Source organism: Chelonia mydas, chromosome 2 (genome assembly GCF_015237465.2).
Source record: "Chelonia mydas isolate rCheMyd1 chromosome 2, rCheMyd1.pri.v2, whole genome shotgun sequence".
Lineage (NCBI taxonomy): Eukaryota > Metazoa > Chordata > Testudines > Cheloniidae > Chelonia > Chelonia mydas.
The window spans coordinates 161,305,099-161,325,941 of record NC_057850.1 but is presented as its reverse complement, the minus strand read 5'-3'; the positions used below and the strand labels follow the sequence as shown (position 1 = coordinate 161,325,941).

The window sequence follows — 20,843 nt, the reverse complement described above, 5'->3', positions numbered from 1 at the left end:
GCACAGATGGGCCGTGGAGTTTTTATAACATGTTGGGGGGAGGGGTCTCAGAAAGAAAAAGGTTGAGAACCCCGGGTATAACTGACATGAGACTTACATAACAGTTTCACTGATTCTATTACACCATCAACAATGGTAAATTATCCTACTTACAAACATCAGTTCCAAAGGCATCCCTAAACTAACTTGACGTGGTTCATTTTTTTTTTTAAAATGTAGGCAAAATTACAAGAACATTTTCTGAATGGTTTTGCACTGTTAAGTGAACACTGTTCTTCTATTTCCAACACTGCAAGAAGATCATGCTATTAAAATGATCAGTGCCACAAATTAAGTAAATTACAAGTCTAAGAATCTTTTTTCATAATTTCTAATAAGGTCTGAAAGCAACCAGAATTGATTTCACTGCAGACGCTTTACAAAATAAAAGCTTATTATAATGATCATCAGCGAGAATTGACTCTGAAGGAGTTCCACTAGGACTTCAGAGAGACATGGAATGAAGTTGTTTTTTCATAAATGGTAGCTTTTCATTATCACGATGCTGTAGATCTTCTGCCTGGGTTCTCTTGTTCTAAAGAGCCTCAAAGAGTGTAAGAACTAATGATCATAACGCCACACAGTAAAGTCTAAGGGCACGATCCTGCCACTGACTATGCCTGGGGACAGGTCACCTTGAACTCAGTGCGGCTCTGCACAGGCATGGGGATGAGCTGTATGTAGTCAGTTTCAGGATCAGAGCCTAAAATTGTAGCCCAGTTTCTTGGGTATCAAAGGGACGAATTCAGCCTTGGAGTTTCCAATTGTTGTTACCTTGATAAATTATGCTGCTTAAAAGAAGGGATGTGACAATTTTGCACAAATACTTGAAGAGGGGAAGCAGTTATTAAGAATGATGTAACCAGCAGTACTAGCCTGTGTACTAGTGAAACAAAGTAGCCAATAGAATTGTTTACCAAGAAAATTGTGGAAACAACTTCCCTAGAGTTATTCAGGAGGAGGTTAAATAAAATGCTTGTGGGTTTAAAGTAGAGAACAATAATGCACTAACTGGGGAGCATGCATAAAATGACCCAGAACAACCTTTCCAACTCTAGTGTTTATCATTTTAAATGCAACTGTCCAAGCTACAGTCGTGAACTGTACTCTAGCATAATACTGAGTAGAGATGATAAGAAATGGTCATGGTGATGTTTAGAAAGTGGTAACACTTACCTATTTCAAAACACTGTGTGATTAAATTAGATACAATATAGCCTTCTCTAAGGGAAAAGCAGATGTTTTGTATCTTTATTGGAAAAGCAATGAAAAATTATTGAAAGTGTGATACTGCAATGTACTTCATAGCGGTAGTAAAGGTTTGGCGGCTTTTTCTTTTATTGAATGTTAAAGTGTAGTTCTTTAAAAATTGATAAAATGTCCACAAGAGTTCTTTTGACAGACCCATTTGGTTTATACATATAATGGTATAAAGAAGGTAGTGTTGCATGAATTGAAACAGAATGTTGTGACTTACTATGGAATTAGAAGACAGAAGAACATTCTATTGTTTTGCCGGATAGCTATTTTTATGAACATGTAATATGCAAGTAGCTCTGTTTTTTGGTCAGCCCAAGGCTTCTGACTGTAGTATAAAGCTACTTGCATTATGAAGCTAATTCATCATTTGCTAAAAGTATGATGCAACGGGTAGGTGGTGAGGCAGGGGAGATATTCACTGAAGTTTCTGAAGAGCAGGGGTGTTAATGGAGGTGATACTGATGACAGTGGTAAATAAGCCACATGGGGGCATGTCTGGCCAAGGTGAAGTTGTGGACACAGCTTTGCCTATCCCCATATACCAGACAGTGTCCAGCAAGCAGTGCTGGGTGGACTGTATGCCATACCTTTCAAAATGGCCTAGCAAGGACTGCCTCTGAGCACGCCTCACTCTCAACCCTCCTGGAAGCATATCTGCTTTTGCCTAGCACGTACATAGTGAGCCCAAGTCTCCTCTGCCTTGCAGCTGGTGGAGTCATTTACATCTATGCAGAGTGAGTGTAAAATGTTACTAAACTAGACTGGCAAATTTGCACTCACTTTTGCACAGGTGTAAATGGATACACAATATGCAAGGCAAGGCAGCATTACGCCCAAGACCTCCAAGAACTCCCAATGGAGTGTTGCTCCTCTGCACAGCACACCACCACCTGTAGGATTCTTAATTTGACCCCCGGTATGCAAGTAAAGTATACAACATGTAGACTGGTGTGGAAAATGCCATGCATGCTTTAATGCACTCAGTACTACCTGCATCTTTTTTGATTTTTAATAAAACTAAAAGTTCTAAAGTTAGGTTCCTTAATTGTCTTGCCAGCTTGTCAGATAAAGTCATTGCTTTGAACAGGGTCTGATGCTGAACTCCTTTTGCAAGTAAATCTGCTGAAGTCCATTGGTGCTCACCTTGTGCAGGGATTGGAGAAGGTGTTCAGGATCAGGCTGGGCCATTCTAAATTAAAGGGATGTCATAGGGAAATAGTAGTAACCATCTTCCCTTTCAGGTCTGCTGTGAAAATTAAAGTGGAAATGGGATACACTATTAAAGACATTTAACTCACTATGCTGAAGCCCATTTCAATATGTGCCTGATGAGGGAATAAGCCTTGCAAATGAATTACTTTGCTGTTAATTCATGTAAAACCTGCATATCCAGTGAAGTGCTCTTAAATAAATATTTGATAAATGAATAAAACCCGGCACACTAAAACGCCAAAATATAATGACTGCCTGGCCTGATAAGACATAATTACTTCTAATGAAAACACCTGCCAAGTGTAGATATGCAGAGTAGCACCTGATATTTTCTGCCCACTCCTGTATGCAAGTAGCTGTAAAACCCCAACTACTCACCTATATTGTTACCAGCTTCTCCTTATTGTAGAAAAGGATTCCACTCATGACTATCTGACCCCCCCCATCTGTTAGGTGGTTGATGATATTCAGCCTATTGTTCCTTTCATGTTAAATTTTTAGGAAAGCACTTTTAAAATGAAAAACTCATGTTTGCTGATTTTGAGACCCCTGAGCATGGGCTCATGCTTACCTTGCCATACCGGTCTGTGCTATTTTGGAATTCCTTAGCCAAAGTCACTGGTAGTCCTGTATTTGATCACTGTCTCCCTAGCTAGGTGTCAGAAGCACACAGCCATCACCATATCTGATACCCCCTGCTATTGGTCATTTAAAGGGTTCATACACATTATCCAGTAAGAAGGTAGGGTGGCATGGTGCATTAGGGCACTAGACTTTCACCTGTCAAGACCTGAGTCTAAAATCTTAGCTAAAGTCACAAATGGGGAGGGCTGTGGCCATCTCACCAGAGTCCTCATTTTTCTAGCTCATTAAAACAACATATACGGCCTGATCTTGAAACTTGCTTGAGCATCTGCAACTCTCATTGAAGCCAAAAGGAACTGCAGGTGTTTCACACCTCTCAGGATCCTCCCCATAATAGCGTGTGATTGGCAAAATGTCCTGGCGAGGATTGTTGCAGGTCAGGATTGAAATGCCTTGAAGGACCTGTGTAAGGAAGAAGGCCCGGCATCTATCTACACAGTAGCTGGTTTGTGCCAGAGGTTAGAGCAGTGGTTTTCAACCTGTGGTCCACAGTCCCAGAGGGTCCGTAGATTATGTCTAAGGGGTCCGCAAAAGGTGGTTGTTACCATACAACAGTGGTTTTCAACCTGGGGTTCATGTCCATGACTATGTCTAAGATTTCCAAAGGCGTCTGCACCTCCATTTGAAAATTTTTAGAGGTCCGCAAATGAAAAAAGATTGAAAACCACTGGGATAGAGGATAGCACTGAGAGTGTGTATGTGGGTGCACCTGCAATAAGAAACTTTTTATTAGGGATGAAACAATTGCAAGTAAGGAGGAGATGATAAACTTTTCTCAAGGGGGAATGAAATTCACCTCTACATTGAGAGCTAGCTTGGGCCACTAACACTTAAGTGGGACTTAAATGGCATCTAGGCCTTGTTGGCCCTCCACATGAGCTGAATTTTACCCAGGAAGAATAGTGCTGTGCAGAGCAGGAAATCAGAGAACAGTTAAACCAGATTACTCAAGTAAAAAGACAAATTTTACTTTCCGAGATCTGGTGTCTCTCTCTCATTCTGTGGGAGATGCTCATAGCCAGTGATAGCCCCAGATATATCCTAGGCTGGTTTGCCATTCTTGTTGAAGGTTGTTTGGTCTGTTTAGGTCCCATATTGAGTACATGCTTTTGCCATCCCATAGCTGTAGAGTGGGCAACGTGGGTATTGGGAGAAAATATACATGAATTAGCTGTCTTTTAGTGCAGATGTATTTTCAGTTGTTGTAATACGGTGACTTGAGTATTGATTTCCTAATATATGCTCCCATTTTGAGTTCTGTAGTATTATAGAGTACACAGCATTTTCAGTTCAAATTCTCCAGCTGTCTGCCTTTCCTGCCCAATGCAAGGTTTCACCCTGTCATTATGAGAGCTGTAGGTTGGAGACACTTTTCATTCTTACTCTACATGCCTCTCCCTGCATGCTTTTATTGTCCTTATTTTCTCCTCTTTTGCTTCTCTGAGTAAAACTAATGGAAATGAATGATAGAAAAGCTGCTTAGTAAGAATTAACTGTTTCCTCTCTATTTGTGACTGTCAGTGAGAACTGGCTTCTCAGTCACTGTTTCATTCCACCCTAAAAAATATCTTACCTATTAACTGCTACAAAGATGTAGAGAACACAAACCAGAGGCAGACGCCAATAACTGCTCAGTTCTTTGCAACACCTAGTGTAAACAGCTTCTTCTGAAGTGATCATATGGTACAACCCTGGAGGAATAGCTCCTCAGACTTCAGTGGAGCTGCACCATTTTACACCAGCTGAGAATCTGGCCCTTAAAGTTTCCTGGGCCCAGATCCTCAGTGGTAGTTAGGCATCTCATTGAAATCAACGGGAGTTTAGATGCCTAAATACTGTTAAAGATCTGGGTCATGATGAAGACAGGGACTCATTTCCTAAACTGGGAGATTTAGACATACCAGAGGACACTTGGTCAAACACTCCTGTTCACAAAATAGCCTCCCATTAGCCCATATTTGAATGTTAAAGGACGTGATCCTGATTATAGAGATCAGCCGAGCAAAGGCTTCTCCATAGGTCAGATTATGCTTCCCTTTTATCTGTTTGTTTCTGAGCTTTCTAACCATATTACTCAATAACGAGAATGGTTATAGCTTGTTTTTGTATGCTCACACACGCAAGCTAGTTGTTTCCAAATGTGCAAGATAACAAGAGATGTTCATATGGGTTGGGGGGAAAGGAAGCATTTACTGGTTTAACTTTTTTTAATCATGTGTTGTTCTTTTGTATTGGACAAAATGGTCATTCAAAAAGAAGATCAATTCTGATTTATCCCTTAAACATTAGCTGACTTATCATTATTTTAGTTTTCGCTTAGGACAAACAGATGTCAGAAAATTAGTTTCAAAGGCTGGTTTGACATCAGACTCAGGGACTATTTCTTACAGCAAAAGGGAATGACGGAAGGAATTGGGGGAATGATACACAGGATTTCTTTCTTATGTAAATTGTCCCATCTAATCCAACCATTTGGTGCAACTCGAAACACACATCACATTTACCAGAGATTATAAAAAATCACATCCCTCCAAACCAAAAGAGTATAACAACTTCAAAGAGCAATACCAAAAAACAAACCAAAACAACAACAAAAAACCAACACCAAAGCCATATTTGCATCTTTGTATGGGCAAGCTGACTTGCTCCCTTGATAAAGTGTACCAAGTTAGACAAATGACTGTGCTTCCTAAAGGGTTGTGTGTGTTTTTTTTTTCCTGAAGTGGAGAAAAGCACATTAATATAACTCCTATGTTAATACCCTGCCTGAGGAGGGTCAGGACGTTTGTATGGCAGGTACAGGGTTTCCTTTACACTGTCTTAACTTCTCATTTTACTTTTTTCTCTCTCTCTTTCTCTGTCTCTTTCCTGATTTGGCTGCTTAGGGACAGACAGGTAATGGAGAAGAAATTGAAAGGGAAAATACAGGGAAAATGTAAATGAAAAGAAGTTATTATAACTGTTATAATGAAGTGCCTTTCATTTAAATATAAGAATGTAACGCTGAAATGAACTTGTGATCCTGAAATGCATTTTTAATGAGTTTCCTTTTTATTTTGCTGCTTCAGTGGCATATTTTAAAGACCCTTTGAAAAAAGCCACATTAAAAACCCCACCAAATGCCACAACATGCAAAATTGGATATTGGTTTATTCCAAAACTGCTGATCAGGAAGAGTGGCTCTTCAACACAAAATGTTGCAGTCACTTTATTTAAATGAGTTTGAATTTGCATTGTGATGTGCCATTCTGATTTAGAAAAAAAAAATTAGATTTTCAGATCAAATTGACCCAGCCAGTGAAGCGTTAAGAAACTGGCAGGTTTAGTCTGAAAGCCTCATGTTATATCAAACCTGCAGCCGGTGGAAGTCATAGAGCACCAGTGAGAAAACAACTTTCTCACTGAAATCTTTTTCTTGTTACTGTGTAAGATTTTTGTTCTCACATATTTCTCCTTCTCCTCACAGGGGAACGCCCTTTCCACTGCAGTCAGTGTGGAGCCTCCTTTACTCAGAAAGGCAACCTCCTCCGCCACATAAAGTTGCATTCAGGCGAAAAACCCTTTAAATGTCACTTGTGCAACTATGCCTGCCGACGCAGGGATGCCCTCACGGGCCACCTGAGGACTCATTCTGGTAAGTAACTACATCCAAGCACTTTCCGGACAAAGTTTGCTCACTTCCAGGTCAGGCCGGGAGTTGTGTACCTGCTCACTGCCGCCATGTCTCCAATGGCTGCTTGGGTCAGGATGCAAGTAGGCTCCCTTCAGGCTTGACCAACTTGTGACTTGAACAAAAAGTGCGTAGCTGCAGTGTTTGAGCAGTAAGGATGCCCCATCAGAAGCTACTAAACTCTGCTTATTTTAGCAACCCCAAATAATCAGCTTTTCTTTACTTCTTGGCACCAGGCTAGTTGGAAATTCCCACGTTAGAGTCTGATATTTCAACCCTTAGGTGAGCAGTCCCTTTCGTGGGACTACTTGCATGAATAAGGGCTGCATGATTCGAGTGAAATGCACCGTGGTGCGGAGCCTGCTTAAGGCTTCTGCACCAGTGAAGTCCCACTTAATCCCTCAAAAGAAGGTTTGAGTAATGCATAGGCTTGGTGCTGGCTCTCTAAATATGAGGTTAATTTCACCCATTGCGCATAACATATGTTGTGTGCTGCATTCTACTCTTAGAGGTTTCAGGTGGGGATTGTTATTTCTTAAATAAAAAGACTCTAATATGGAAGCCTGGATAAATATTTTCTAAAATACTCATGCTTGTGCTCATATCTACCTTTTCATTTAACAAGGCTTCTCAATGTTTAAAAAGGTCACAGCATCACTCTCCTTCTGAGAGCAAATCCAAAATGATACCCACACCATTAAAAGTGCCTGCAACCATGCCAGCTGGGGCTGCGATTTTATCAGATTTCAGAAGTTAAGCTGGAATTCTCCTGGTCAGTATTTGGAAAGGAGGCCTCCAAGGGAAACCCCTTGTGCTTCTGGAAGTGATGTAAAAAAGTTAGCATTCAGCCAATAGCCCTGTATGGTGGTAGCAGGCTCTGGAAGTGCCATTTTTTATATGAGGTGAAAACCTGACCACTAAAGATGGCTCTGTTTGTAAGAGATGTTCTCCCAGGTGTCCAAATCAAATTCCCTTTGGATTCTGCCTATATCAGGTCCTAATTCAGGAAACCATTTAAGCACAAGCTTAATATTAAACGTGTTCTTAAGCTCCTTGATTTCAGTGGGACTTAAGCATGTGCTTAAATGATATCCTGCATAGGGATTTTTTTCTGAACTGGGCATATAGGCATTCTGCTTATCTAAAATTGCCATTTCAAGGAGATACAGTATTCCTCTTCACTTCCTCTCCAAACAAGTATTGTGTTGTCCTTTATGCTATGTAGCAACTGTAGCATTCCATCCCAGATATGGGTGAAGTGATTTCTATACAGTTTGAATAAAGTTTTGAGATTCTTTAGGATATGCGACACTATATAAATATGCAATATTATTATGATTAGTAAAGTGACATCATTGTATGCAAATACGTTGATGGTCTCAGTCCAGTTCCTAGTTGACAGTGGTGGTGAGTAAAACTCAAAGATGAGGTTTGTATAACCATCCAAAAGTACAGCTCCTTATCAAAACTAGCCAGTCTTTTTAGTATAAGTCTATAAATTTTGGGCCAGAAATCTCATGTGAACAGTCATTGTTGTAAGATTCCCAAGTACTTTCGGCATTTGGTCATGCTAGATATACCACAAACAGAGCCTCTGTCATGATATTTCAGTGCTTCTGCTTCTGGATTCTGCCAGAACTAGGAAAATAAAAATATTTTTTATAAAAATTATCCAGGACTGATTTGAACCTAAAAAAAAGAATCTATTTGGATTTGGTTCTAGTTTTAAGTAAAGGGTTGAGTTGGTTCTCATTGCATCAGACCTGGTTCATCTATCTCTAGTGGACAGTGGTCTACACCACAAAAACAGTCACCCCAGTTGGCAGTCTCTGTGCAGAGAGGACTTGGAGACTGAATTACCTTCTCTTCCCTACAGTTCTTCCCTCATCAACCTGAGAATTCTTCCCACATCAAGGATGAGGCACATAAGACAAAGAATGGAGGAAGTCTTGTAGCGCTGCGACCCTTTCTGTGCCAAACCGGCAGCTCCCCAATGCAATAAATTCTAAGAGGTGGAGTCCAAGGCCCTGAAATTCCAGAAATTGGGATCCCAGCATCCCAAGATAATTTTCAACTTATGAACCCAGGATTGTACCATCAAATGTCCTAGAATTTTGCAAAGCCTTTAACTTTAAAGAAATCATTATCAATATGCAAATCTTTATTTTACAAAACCCAGCAAAGTGAATACTTAAAGGATGTTTGCAAATATGATGATAACATTTGTCTGAGGTATTTGGTGCCTCTGTGGTTCTCTGATTTTGCTGTTGCATGCCACCACTCACCAAGACAAAATTCTATTTGATATCATACTTGCCCTCAGATATTTAGACCAGTTCCAAAGCAGAGAAGAAAACCAATCAGGCCCAATGACACACTAAATGTGTGGGGGAACTAAGATTGCCCTAGTTTTGAAGATTTAAGGCCAGATTCCTCGGCTGGTGTAAATCAGGGTAGTTCCATTGATTTCAATGGAGCTATGCTAGTTTGTACCAGCTGAGGACCTGGTCTTTAAATTAGAGAATATAACTAAATTTTCATTGTTGTTTTGAGAGGCCCCAAATACTCCATTGAGCGTTGGCTGTAGATAGTCACAGCACGAATGATTTCTTGTTGTTATCATTATTATTCTGTCACATACTTAATTTCACTCATTCGCTAAATTGTGTTTTCTGCAGTTGGCAAACCTCACAAATGTGGATACTGTGGCCGAAGCTATAAACAGCGCAGCTCTTTAGAAGAACATAAAGAACGCTGCCACAATTACCTGCAAACCATGAGCCTCTCAGGCAGCTTGTATCCAGGTAGGAGTGAAAAGCAGAAAGGGTAATCCTGGAACCAGTACCCTCCTGTCACTCATTAATTACTAGGGGATGGTCCAGTTGAGCTATCTGGGAAGTGTAACTATCCATTACAATACCACCACTGAACAGATTTTTGGATATATGTTTCCATCTCTGTCTGGGTAGACAGATAATTAGTTGGAACTATTGTTGTACTTAATCAATATTGAGTTTTCTTGTTTTCTTTGCTCCAATCTAAAACAATCAAGCTAAGGTATGAAGGCTAATTTTGGCTTTTACATCTAGAAACAACACCTTCAGGTAACCAGCTACAAGACTTGGAATTCCTTAGCTCATCAGCTGTGCAGGCTAAAGCATAGTTATCCCAACTCATAGGGCTGGAACTTTCCTATTTATTTTGAGTCCTATCGATTACGATACTCAGGGTACAAACTCTTGTTAAAAAGGTAATTCCACTGCCAAGAAGTGATTTAGAGCGAATTTACTCTGAAATGCACACTTTGGTATGGGGTGGGGGAGGTAAGAACCACACACACCCTTACATACCTGCATGGGCTTTCCGGACCTTGTGTCCCAGTGCACAGCAATGAGTAGGCGCTCAATGCCAGCTGCTCCTCCCAGGCCAAGCAGATGAGCAGGAAGAGAGAAGAACCTTAGCTCTGCCCCACAATGCGCTAGAGGAGCCAGTCTGGAGAGGGTAGTAATTTGCTGTTAGTAGGCACCAGCAGCAAACACCTACCCACCTGAACCAAAGGGAAAGTAGGGAGGGAATCGTGCCTCGCTGCAACACGATTTTTTCCTTTGGGCCTGTGCACCAACATCTGATCCCATGTCTGGGGCATGTGGCAGAGCCACAATCTGTTCCTTAGAGAACACAGAATCTAAACCTATGCCTAAAATTGAGCAGGTCTTGCTAATTAGATGTGTGAGACTGATCACAAGAGGTAGTCGTACCAGATGTGTTTATAGGCATTAGTTCAGGTAGAGAACAGAGTATCAATGTGCTGTGGAATTTAAGGTTACAGTCCATCTGATAAACTGCATTTCTTGCCTACCTTTTTGATCCTGTAAGTATATATTATTCAGTTTGTCAAATGACAAAATGGTACATTATCTCTGACCTATTTGCAATGATGCCTTATTTAACATTGTATATCTGGACAGCACTTGAATATGTTTTTACACGTTACAAGATAATGTAAAGTATATGCACATAATGATAATACTGAATGCAGCTGAGATTCTTCTTTCCAACAGCATGTTAGAGCAGTGCTCCTTCTAATTTTGTTGAGGGATTGGAGAATGTATAAATAGGAGGAAAGCTGGAGCTAATGTACTCAAGGCCATGATATTTATTCCGTAACAGGATGATAGGATGTAGAAGCAAATAGTCTGTCTGGGGTTAGAATTTCCAGTGCCTGGCATAAAGGTTTGATACGTCTGTGGGCAAAACAAAACAACAATTTGTGTTAGCTTTTCAGTTACTTGCTGAAAATAAAATATTAGTAAAGAAAAATATGCAGATGAAGCTGAAATCAGTAACCAGAAACTTTAATAAGAAATAACTCTCAGATGTATGGGACTGTGCTTATTATAAACCCTGACACAAAAAGCTTAGATGTTCACAGCAGTTTAGGGTTGTGCAGCTCATTATTTAATATTTGAATCAGATTGAAAGTTGGCATATTCAGAAGTGGTTTTTAAGAAATATTGCTTTCTTGCATACACAAAGAGTATCAGCCAGATCCCTATTATATCTAATATGACTTTGATTTTAGAAACTGGGAGTAAAATCTAAACACTGTATTTTGCCACAGATCCTACTTTTTAACAAAAATGGGTATTATTTCTCAGGTAATAAACCAGTTTTTCATTTAAAAATCCTTTGTTGAAAGTGATTCTGGTATTTTAAATTACATACAATGCTCCCTAACTCATCACAAACACGGTTTGACTTCAGATGCCATTTTTCAATTTTAAAAATATTATATCTGTAAAGAGGTAAATATGCAACAAAGCAGTTCAGAATGAGACCTGGTCCTTTTGGTATTTAAAAATATTTTTAAAGGCATGGTTTTTATACTTAGAAAAGTAAGTCAGTCTTATATGCAAGAACTACTGTTCATTCAACTTTTCAGTATGTATTAAGGAGCTATTACTATGATAATTAAGTCCCACTGATTGTTGTATTAATAGAATCATAGAGCTGAGGGGTAGGGTCATCCGGTCCATCTCCCTGTTACTGCAGGATTATTTTCCACAGCATATTTTCTAGTATTTTGTCTAATCTAATTGAAAAGTCCTAAGCAATTGATTTCTACCACTTCCTTTAGGGGCCTGATACCTCTCACTGGGAAACGTACCTAATATGGGCAGAGCCAAGGAGGAGGGTGAAGGGGAACAACGTATTTTCTTTCATTTTGTCTTTGAATTTGAAGGAGATTTGGAAAGGAAATCCTGGCCCCACTGAAATCAATGGCAAAGCTCCAAACAACTTCAGTAGGGCTAGAATTTCACCTTAGTGTCTGATGCTGCTTCCACAGACATAAGTGGGAGTTTTGCTGTTGATTTCAATAGGAATGCATGAGACCCTCCAAGTACTATAGTAAATATCAGAAAAGACAAACTATGAAAACTTATAGACTGAGCTTTGCTGTTGTGGTTTAGTGTATTATCAGAATCAATCAATGGAGCTATGGCATAGTACAGCCACAAAGATACACAGGTAGATGGTGTAGGCGTATACAGATATCTGTGTTTTTTGTTCCCACAAAAAAATTCAGTGAAAGCACAAAAACAGAGATAATTCTCAGTTTTTGGCAATGAAAACCCCCAAAAATTCAGGTTTGCCACCAATTATTGGGGGGTGCGGTAGGGTGGGCATAGGTTTCAGTTTCCAAAAACTGGAAAATACTGGTTTGGGCCTAAATTTTTATTTTTTGCTTGCTATTTTTCATCCATCCCCCCCCCCCCCCAAAAAAAAAAAAAAAAAAAAAAAAAAAAGAAATCCTGGGCTAATCCTCCTTTAATTCTTTGGAAATGTTATTGGGCTACCTTCTTGGATGCCACGGGGAAATGTGTTTGTGTTTGCATTTTGGTGTCAATGTGGGAACTGCTACTTGTCATTATGTCCTTTAGAAACAGTGACTTTTTATTGCTTTGGGCCTTTACCATAGAATTTTACCCTTTTGTGACTTCTAAATTGAATTGTTGTAACATACACTCCAAAGGGCTATTCTTGGAAAACACCTGGAAGTGTTAGCTTATACCAAATGCAGAAGCTTGCCTCCTTATTGTAATGAGCACACAACACCAGTGCCTGGTACTGACTGACTATGCCCACACCTTGAATAGCATCTGGAAGTGATCAGTCTTTAAAATCTTAAATGGTCTGGGGCCCAGTCATTTCAGCGAGCACTTCAACCACTGTAGTATGTCATCCCGCAGCCGTGGTTAAGATCTGCTAGATTGCTCCTGCTGTTGGTTCCTAGAGTTGTCTTCCATGGGGGCACTCTTCTCTGAGGGCACTTAACGGCTCCTTCTATTGATCCACCCCACTTGAGTCTGTCAACTTCAGGGCATGATGTAGCCAACCCTATTCTATCAGGCTGCCATTTAAATGACATATTGCTAACATTAGAGAGACAAGGTGGGTGAGGTGATATCTTTTATTGGACCCATTTCTGTGGGCGCGAGAGACAAGCTTTCGAGCTTACACAAACCCGAAGAAGAGTCGAATTGGTCCAATAAAAGATATCACCTCATCCACCTTGTCTCTCTCGAATATCCTGTGACCAATACAGCTACAGCAACACTGTATACATATTACTAGCATGGGTCCAGTGGGTTTGCTTATTCCGTTCATGTAGGCAACAGATATGGTTACTTTGACTAGTGTGAGGTGTCCAGTTACCACAGCAGTAGATACCAGGTAAACATCCATCAATAAGTGAGCACACCTATTGAGAAGATAACATGTCACCAGCAGACATAGAATATAAAAGACAGCTTGCTGAATCAAGCTTTTTTACTTGATGATCAGATATCAAGTCACAATCTTGCTTAAAATATTCATCTCCTGGCAAAAGATAAAAAAAAAAAAAATCCAACGTTACACACACTTGATAAAAGAAAAGGAGGACTTGTGGCACCTTAGAGACTAACCAATTTATTTGAGCATGAGCTTTCGTGAGCTACAGCTCACTTCATCGGATGCACTTGATAGATCACCTTTTCTTCAGCCATTGGATGCTCAGAATAGGTATAGTTTACCATCCTAGAGCTCTTGTTGTGCCAGTTCAGTCTCATACCCCTTCAGCTTCCACAGGCAATTGCTACAAAGTGACATAACAGGAACCTTTTCCCTAGTGGCTCATAGCTAAGAATCTCTTTGCTGGGCTTCCTTTCTAAACCTAAAACTTCTTGGCAGCAGCAGGAAGTCAGAAAACAGTCTGAGTGCAGAAGGTCAATGCTCTATGATAAATATATGTTCAGCCACTGGACTAGCTAAAATTGGATTTTAATGACTAACACTGTATCAGGAAAGTAGAGTAATAGTGAACTGTCAGAGAAGTTGTTTTCTACGTAAATTATAAATACATTCTTCTATATGAAGTGATAGCCATGCCCCATTTCTGTTGAAGCGACGCTTATTGTGCTGGGCTTTTCTGTCACTGAAAGGTAGTGGGGGGTGGGGAGGGTAAGAGGGGGAGTGCTTTATATCAAAAGTAATATTAAAGATCTTAGGGCCTGATTCCCCATTTTCCTGCACCATGTGTAATTGTTCAGACCATTGCAAGGTGGGTGTAAAACCAAATCAGAGTGATCATGTTAGACTTCCATTTTGCACCAGTGTAAATAACTAGACAGGGCACAGAGCAATTCAAGCCCCATAAGCTGTAATTGTACTTTGCAATCTGTTATCTCTACATCCTATTTGAGGGGAAGATGAGAACTGATATAATTTAGTCAGCATAAGGGACAATGATACAAACAGTCAGAGTCAACCTGTGCCTGTCAGGTAAGATCCTGGTTTTAGTTGGTTGCATGCTAATGGAAAAGTCTGACTAACACGATACAAAGATGGTAGTTCCATTAAAATGGAGCATGCATGCCTAACCCTCTGATGTCATTTGATTTCAGTAATAAAAGAGGAAACTAACCAGAGTGAAATGGCTGAAGACTTGTGCAAGATAGGGTCAGAGAGATCCCTCGTGCTGGATAGACTAGCAAGTAACGTCGCCAAACGTAAGAGCTCTATGCCTCAGAAATTTGTTGGTAAGAGTTAAACGTTTGCTGTCTCATAAAAAAGCCTTATAGGGTTTTCAGTTTTGCATCATGATTTTCATTTGTTATCATTAAATTAACCATATATAAATATATAGCATTCGCTAGACGGATGCATTACAAAAAGGATGCTTTCTGCAGCTTAAGTTTCCATTTTACAGCTTTTGTGGGGGGTTCAGTATTCTTGCCTTTTCCACTGTTGATGCCCCAGGTTTTCTATATGATCATCCTGGGAATCGAGGCTCCTACTCAGGAAAGCACTTAAGCAGATGCTTAAGGCTACGTTTTGTTAACTTCCCCCATCAGGGGCAGACCCTGTGTGTTGACACATGTGTAAGCATGTGTGTGTAAGTGAGGTTGGGCTGAACATAAGAGGTTAATACTCTTTCACTCTTTCAGAAAGGTTGTACACTGGTTTACTTCATTTCTTTGGTCAAGTATAATTTATAAACCTAGAAATATGTGCCCAGCTGATGAGAATGGTAAAAGAAAAACCAAGATCAATTTATACTTCTACACGTACATACTATAAGCAACACAAACTTCCATAACCTGCTTCCTTATTTTACTAATAGACATTTTCTTGACTCAGTGACTTGACTAGGAGGTGGTGTCCATTTTCTTCTTCCAGTTGGTATTCAGTGTGCAGAGTAGTAGCTTGTAGCAAATCAATCAAAGGAAATTGAATACAATGAGAGAGATTGCAATAATGTTTAGGTTCCATGCTCAAAAGCATGGAAACTCAAAGGAAAGCCTGAGCGCACTTCTACAGAGAGACAGACAGAATATTCAGACCTCTCCTAGTTTTATATCACTTGCTTCAGGAGAGGATTAAAGCCTGTGGGAAGGACTATATTGTAAGAAGGGTTTTGAAGAAAAGGTGGAGACATGACAGACCAGGTAAGGGAGGGGGATTCCAGAATGTAGGAAGCCACATGGAAGGCTGTTTGATACTAAGAGTGGGAAGACACAAGGGAGCAGTAACTCATGTGGCATGGATGGAGCAAAGGGGGAGTGAAGTGTGCCACAGAAAGAGTCAAACAGGGAATAGTAGGGATCCAAGTTGCATATGCCTTTTAAGAGAAGAAGCAGCAGCTCAAACTCATGGCGTGGGTGACAGGAAGCCAGTGGAAGGATTTGAAGCAGGGAAGAACACCGGTAGAACAGTAGGCATTCCGTTTTTCAGGGGTTAAATTTGAGCTGTGGGCAGGACATCCAGGAAGAGACAGCCAGAAGTACAAGTATGAATAGAGTGGGTTTAAGTGAGAGGAGAAGAGGCACAACAGAAAACACTGGATGAGACTGTAAAGGGAGAAGAAGATAGGGCCAACTCAGAATGCTGAGAGACCTCAGTAAAGAGAGGGAGGAAAGAAACGCCACCAAAGAAGATACTGCAGAAGTAGTCTGAGAGGTAGGAAAGGAAGTCTCTGCTATCTAGGGCAGAGAGAATATTTAGGAAGAGGGCATGATCAACCATATCTGAAATGGGAGAGAGCTGAGAATTATGGAGATGGAGAAGAACCTTTTTGATTTGTCCAGGAAGACGTCATTGGGCCATTTCAGCGGAATGGAGGTAGCCCAATTGAAGGTGATCAAGGAGTGAGTTAACATAGAAGAAGTTAAGGCTACAAGGGTAGAAAACACATTTGAGAATTTTGAAAGAGGAGAGTGATAGATGGAGAGGGAGATGGGCTCAAGGGAGGGATGTTTGAGGCTACGGGAAATAATAGCATGTTTGAAGTCAGAGAGGTGTGAGCCAGAGAGGAGAAAAACCGAGAAGAAGGAAGGGAGATTGTATAAGGGAGGAAGCAAGGGAAGTCAGGAGTTGGAGAGAACACGGTCAAGAGAGCAGATTGAGGGACTGGTGGAAGAGAGTAAGAGACACACGTCTGAGTCAGAAACGGGTAAGGGAGGAGAGAATATATTGTAGGAGAGGGGAGGAGGAATCTCGTACCAGAGTGTGTCATTGTGTCAGAAGATAGAATAGGAGGTTTAAAGAGATAATCAAAGACAGGGAAAAGAAGGCAATGATTGAAGGAGCAGGACTTAATCAGGGCAGGAAATGTAGCTGCTTACCCACTGAGATGGCAGAATTGAAGATGACGACAAAATTGTAGTAGAGGTAAATACTGAAAATGTGGTAGGAATTCTGAGTTAAAGAACCCCAAATTGTTTGATGATTAAGGACCAGATTCAACTACTGGAATAAGTTGATGAAATTCTTCTGAAGGCTCTGGACAGAATTTATCTCAGACTTTTTGTATAAGGAAAAAATATCAGCTGTGAAGACACCAGGAAGACCAGAGAAATTAATTTGTTTTAGAAAACAATTTTTAATAAACATGAATAAGTAACCTATTTAGAGAGGTTGGGCATGGACTATTTTTTTTGTTCTCCATTGTTTGTCACCCTCATACTAACAAACAATAAAGAAAGCCAGGCAAATGAGAGACATGGGTAAGGCAGTTTCCTGTCACTTATTCAGTGTGTGGTGTAAGAAGACACCATAATGACAGACAATATTTATGAAGATCTGCTGTCAAAAAAAATGGCCTCTTTGGACAAAGAGACTCATCAGAGACCCTCAAATCCCCTCCTCCTTTCCCCAGTGCTCACCCCACTTAATATGAAGTACATTACCAGTTGCTCAAACTCCAAATCTTGTCTCCTTGTCCAAAGTCCATTTTGGTAACAAGAAAATGGACATTGAACTAAAGAATTAAATACACCAAACACTGAACCAATTTCTAGCCCTCCCCCATTTCTTTAACATAACAATGCTAGCATCATTTAACCAGTGACTAACTTAAAAGACACCGGTCCTGATTCTCCCCACTTACACTGACTTTAAATCAGTGCATCACTATTGATCTCACTGGTGTCACTTGTCATTTAGACAGAATTAAATGAGAGGAGAAGCAAGCCCAGAAGCACCACTGGTTACAAATGCCAGAGAAGGCACAGGTTTCCTCAGCCAAGCTAGTCAAGTATAAACCTCAGGGGTGGTTAACAAGGTAGGAAAAATAAGCCACTGTTGCAAAGAAGAATGCAACAATATTAGAGCTAAGCCAAGGTCCAGTCAGTCCCAAACTCGAGAGAGAAAGAACAGTAAGTTTCTCAAGGTGGAACCTGGTACTTTATAAAGCTGAGTTCATTCACCAATTTAAATTAATTAGGTGCAAAATTATTTGACAGAAATATTGCCTTTGCAGCACTTGTGTACATCACCTTGCTTTGCAAATAGGAACAGACCCCCAGGACTGAGAGCCAAACTGGACCTTCCAAACTGGGGTTGGAGAGGGACTGGTAACAGTTCAGGCTGAAATATGCCTGATATGTTACAACATCAACCAGAAAAAAAAAAAGCAGCCTATCCGAGCTACAGAGTGTCAGCTATCTGTTAGCATTTGGCTACCTGGAGCAAGAGCCCTGAAACCCTGCAAAGTTTCTGAAGAGCTTCACACCACTAGCAGTTTACCTTACTTATTCTCTGATAACCATAAAAATAGGCGATTGTTTTTAATGAGCACGCGTGTTATCTGCACTGCCCATATGTAAAAATGATACCTGCCTGCCTTCAGCTTGTGTGCATTTGAAATGGTCTTGCTCTGTGACAGATTTTTTCCTTACATGGAGCTATTGATTATATTGGTCAGCTATAGGCTAGTTATGGTACATAATCATAAAGCAAATATTAACCAATAAAGAACACCTAAACTTGTGCCCTCTGGATGCCCAGTGTATGACATATAATAACAAAGAAAGCCTGGGTTTTAAGGATGCTTTAACTTTGTAGTTTTCTGAATCAAGGGTATAAATTCATATTAAAAAATGTGGTAAGCATTTCACACCTTGCCCATGCATTTTCTACAGAGTCCATTTTGAATCTCCAGTCTTTAGCTCTTTGCATTTCAAAACTATGGGATTAGAAATGGTGCATCTAATCAAAATCATGGCATTAGTGGGGAGGAGCAAACACTAGCACTAGGAGTGGGAGGCGGACACTGGTGGGAAAAGCAGCCCAAAAAGCACAGGGTCAGGTGTTGGTGGAGCCAAATTAGGAGCTGTGTATGCCATGCCTTCTTATTGGAAATTTACTCAGGAGTTAATATAGCTCCAAGAAGTACTAGCTCGAGGGCTGGTCAGAAAACAAACAAAAAAAAAAACAAAAAAACATTTTGCAAAAAAAGTTGAGCTTTTGACATTTGTTTTCATTTTGCATTGGAACAAAACCTAAAATTTTTAGAAACGTTTCACAAAAAATGAGAGCGAGTCCCGCAGCTTCCAATTAACCAACAGCTCACTGGTTAGAGCACTCGCCTGGGGATGAGGAAAGACTGCTTGATGCAGAGCAGGGATTTGGACCTGGGTCTCCCACATTTCAGCTGAATAAGAGCCTCCCAGGAGGAGAGAGAAATTCTATCCCGGACCTGAGAAAGTTTAGTCAAAAGAGCAAAGATTCCGCAAAAAGTTCTAGTTTTGACTAATCAGCATTTTCCTACGAAAAGACGTTTCGTCAAAAAATTCCTGACCAGCTCTAGTTGGCTCCCATTGTGCTATCTTCCCTGCTGTGGAGCGAGACTAGAGCACAGCAGGGAGGAGCCAGGTTTCCAGAGAAGATGGAGGCTCAGGAAGTGCCTGGTAGGCAGCAGGACTTTCTGCACTATAGGTCTGTTTTTTGCAGGATTTCAAGCAAGCGATTTCCAGGCTGCACTCTTGGCCCTTCGTGGAGTTTGGAAATCCCTCCAATCTGAGAGGGCAATTCTGTCCAGTTCATCCTGTGGAATTTCCAGCAGACTTTCCCCCTGCTCTTTGGAGGCTCTTCTACAGGAAGGAACAATTGGGCCACACTCTAGGCAATCTTCTACATGCTGCAGACTAATGGGAAAGTTATTAGTGTAGCCCAGGGCAGTATTAACTTTGAAGGGAGCCCCTCTGTATTTTGAGGAGGAGTGACAGCAGCAGTGACTGGTATGAGGGAAGCAGGACCTCACCTCCACTGGATCTCCTGAGATCTGTCAGATCCACGTTGCTCACAGTTCCATAGAGAAATTATTTAACCATAGGGCAGTGGTTTTCAAACTTTTTTTCTGGCGACCCAGTTGAAGAAAATTGTTAATGCCCGTGACCCAACAGAGCTGGGGATGAGGGGTTTGTGGTGTGAGAAGGGCTCAGGGGTGGGGCAGAGGGTTGAGGTGCGGGGGTGAGGGCTGCGGGGTGGGGCCAGGAATGAGTGGGTCAGGGTGTGGGCGGGGCTCGGGGTGCAGGAGGTGGTCAGGGCTCTGGGCTCGGGGTTGGGGCCGGGGATGAGGGGTTTGGGGTGCATGAGGGGACTCTGGGTTTGGGGGGGGCTCAGGGCTGGGGCAGGGGGTTGGGGTACAGGAGGGGGGTCAAGGCTCTGAGCTGGGGATGAGGGGCTTGGGGTTCAGGAAGGGGCTCTGGGTTTGGGGGGGCTCAGGGTTGGGGCAGGGGATTGGGGCATGGGGTTAGGGCATGGGTTTACATCGGGCAGCTCCCGGTCAGTGGCACAGTGGGGGTGCTAAGACAGGCTTCCTGCCTGTCCTGGCACCACAGACCGTGCTGTGCCCTGGAAGTGGCCATCAGCAGGTCCAGCTCCTCAGCAGAGGTGCACAAGTTGCTCCGTGCGTCTCTCGCCCGCAGGCACCGAACCCCCTCCCCCTCCCCCTCCCAGCTCCCATTGGTGGGTTTTTGGCTAATCGGAATGCAGAGTCAGTGCTCGGGGCAGAGGCAACACACAGAGCCCCGGGGCCCCCGCACCTAGGAGCGGGACCTGCTGCTGGCCACTTCCAGGGTGCAGTGCGGTGTCAGAACAGGTAGGAACTAGCCTGCCTTAGCCAGGCAGCACCGCCCACGGGACTTTTAAGGGTCCGGTCGGCGGTGCTGATCAGAGACGCCGTGACCCAGTG

General features: G+C 41.6%; 1 protein-coding gene across 17 annotated transcripts in view; it reads left to right on the top strand.

The window, feature by feature from the left end:
* The window catches only part of IKZF1 (IKAROS family zinc finger 1), a 115,329-nt gene that overhangs the window by 88,587 nt on the left and 5,899 nt on the right, over positions 1-20,843 (top strand). For 10 of the 17 annotated variants that reach the window (XM_043540458.1, XM_037889953.2, XM_037889951.2 and 7 more), the window contains 3 exons: positions 6,623-6,790; positions 9,505-9,630; positions 14,773-14,907. In XM_043540458.1, coding sequence (XP_043396393.1) covers positions 6,623-6,790; positions 9,505-9,630; positions 14,773-14,907 — 429 coding nt within the window. The remainder of the gene's footprint in view (positions 1-6,622; positions 6,791-9,504; positions 9,631-14,772; positions 14,908-20,843) is intronic. The other 7 variants (XM_043540460.1, XM_037889954.2, XM_043540455.1 and 4 more) reach the window with 2 other exon arrangements.